This window comes from Anneissia japonica, unplaced genomic scaffold (assembly GCF_011630105.1).
Source record: "Anneissia japonica isolate Jap-2015-1 unplaced genomic scaffold, ASM1163010v1 scaffold585_len4108843_cov191, whole genome shotgun sequence".
NCBI lineage: Eukaryota > Metazoa > Echinodermata > Crinoidea > Comatulida > Comatulidae > Anneissia > Anneissia japonica.
This window is the reverse complement of record NW_022716829.1, coordinates 726,345-728,299: the sequence shown is the minus strand read 5'-3', so window position 1 is coordinate 728,299 and position 1,955 is coordinate 726,345. Positions and strand designations below refer to the sequence as shown.

At 34.2% G+C, this 1,955-nt stretch overlaps 1 protein-coding gene across 2 annotated transcripts in view; it reads right to left on the bottom strand.

The window, feature by feature from the left end:
• Positions 1-1,955, bottom strand: part of LOC117109894 (cullin-2-like) — a 23,676-nt gene that overhangs the window by 16,695 nt on the left and 5,026 nt on the right. For both annotated transcript variants that reach the window (XM_033252354.1, XM_033252355.1), the window contains exons 5-6: positions 1,363-1,465; positions 709-791 (exon numbers count right to left, since the gene is read on the bottom strand). In XM_033252354.1, the coding sequence (XP_033108245.1) occupies positions 709-791; positions 1,363-1,465 (186 nt within the window). The remainder of the gene's footprint in view (positions 1-708; positions 792-1,362; positions 1,466-1,955) is intronic.

The following is a 1,955-nucleotide window of genomic DNA, read 5'->3' as shown; positions in this document are numbered from 1 at the left end:
TCATGTGCCATTACCGTCGTCAGGCACGTCGTATAAGGTATTCGTACTTGTGCGTTAAAATTTTAAAATTGTTAATATCACTTTTCAGATAATTTAAAGCACGTTTCAGGTCATTTTTGAATCTTCCAAAACTTTCCAAAATTTACACGCTGTACGCTCATTTCCACGCCGACAGCACGTACTGAAGCTGGAACTTACGTTTCGGTTACATGTGTTGGGATTGTGACACTGTATTAATACTACCGTGCGCACGGACGTTAAGACGTATGTGTACACATTCTTAAGTCTTTAAAATGCTCAAAATTACTCTTTTCCTTTAAAAATCCTTTTAAAATGCTCAAAATTACTCTTTAAATAGAGCATGTTTTAGCATATAATACTTTTCAATCAGAACCGTGCGTGCTTCGTGAGGGTCAAAGTATGGCGGATCACCTAACTCGTCCTCAGTGACGAGTTCAAATCTAGTTTTACGATTATTACAGTCATAAATTCACAACCAACTCAAAGGTCAAGATCCGTGTTTAAAAAGTTGACTTTTTTCTAGGGGGACATTAATTAAAATCAAAACAAGAACTGAAAAAATAATAAGTAGTTTAGTTCTAAATAAAATTTCAAAGGAATACTAAAAGCAGACCCACATCATGGTAAACTATTACATAATCAATTAAAAATTTAACTTGAATGAAACAAATTAGTGTATTAACCAACCTCCGTATCTCCCTAAATGTAAGGTGTAATAACTGATGCTGTAATGGCTGTATCATCTTCTTTCTCCAAATATCTAGAGCAAGCTGCAAATAGTACCAAAAAGCATTTATCAAACATTTATTGACAATTCTAAAGTCTGACTTACAAAACATTAACTGTGACTAGACTTTCCAGAGCACAGCTGATGGCTACAGAATTGAATGCACATTAGGCCAAAAAAAAAAATACTTATTTTCCGTCACACCCTCAGAAATTTTCAGGCATGGGGGGGGGGGCCAGTTTCATAGGCAAATCATAGGCTAGGCGCAAGATCCAAGATAGTAAGCCAATCACTACGAAACTTACATACAGAAAAAAAAAACCACTTGTAATGTTGGTGGTGCACTTCACATCTTGTTCCCGGTGCTTAAGATGAAATAAAAATGATAATTTTTCGATTATCGGCATATTTTAGGTGACTGTCATAATTTTTTACACAAAAAAAAATAAGAGAGGCGGCTACAAAATCAGGGTAGGGTGGTGACGCTAAACAAGTATATATTTTTTTTTGGCATTATATCCCTGATAGTCATTTCCATGACTGATAATGTTGTCCAAATTTGGGCTGTTTATTTGCTATTTGCAAAGAATTGATCAAATCAATTATTATGTTACCTCTCCTATATCCATCAGCTGTTCGTTTGTTTCTAGAGCATAGCCATATTGTACATCTGCTTCACTCAAGCGCTGTTTCTTTATGTATTGCTGGTTTAGGTACCTAGTATAAAGGAAGTTCCTTAATATTATTAAACAGAAAACAAATAAAAATAATGTTGATAAAATTCATTCATTAAACTAGAAATTGCAAATTGCAAGTGAAGTCCTGCGAAGTACAACTGCATATAAATGTTCTTCGAACAAAATTATTTATGCGAGTCAAGTGAAAATAATGAATAATAAAAGTATAACAAATAATATGAGACATGACCCATTGTCTATATTAGAACACTTCTCATTGGGTAACAAAGTCGTAATTTTTCATTTTTGTCAAAAAGTGTCTATAGTGTGGTGAATTATGGCTTAGGTTTTTTTAAATAAAGAAAATTTCTATGTATGTGGAAAATGTAGTTGATTACCAAAGGTTACAATTTTTATTTTGAAGACTGCATGGTCTAGGAAGTGTACATTTTTTTATGGGGCAAGTTTTCAAGGGCGGGTTTTCTAGGGGCGAGTTGACTGCCAAAGAGTGTTGCCAAAGTGCGAGCCAG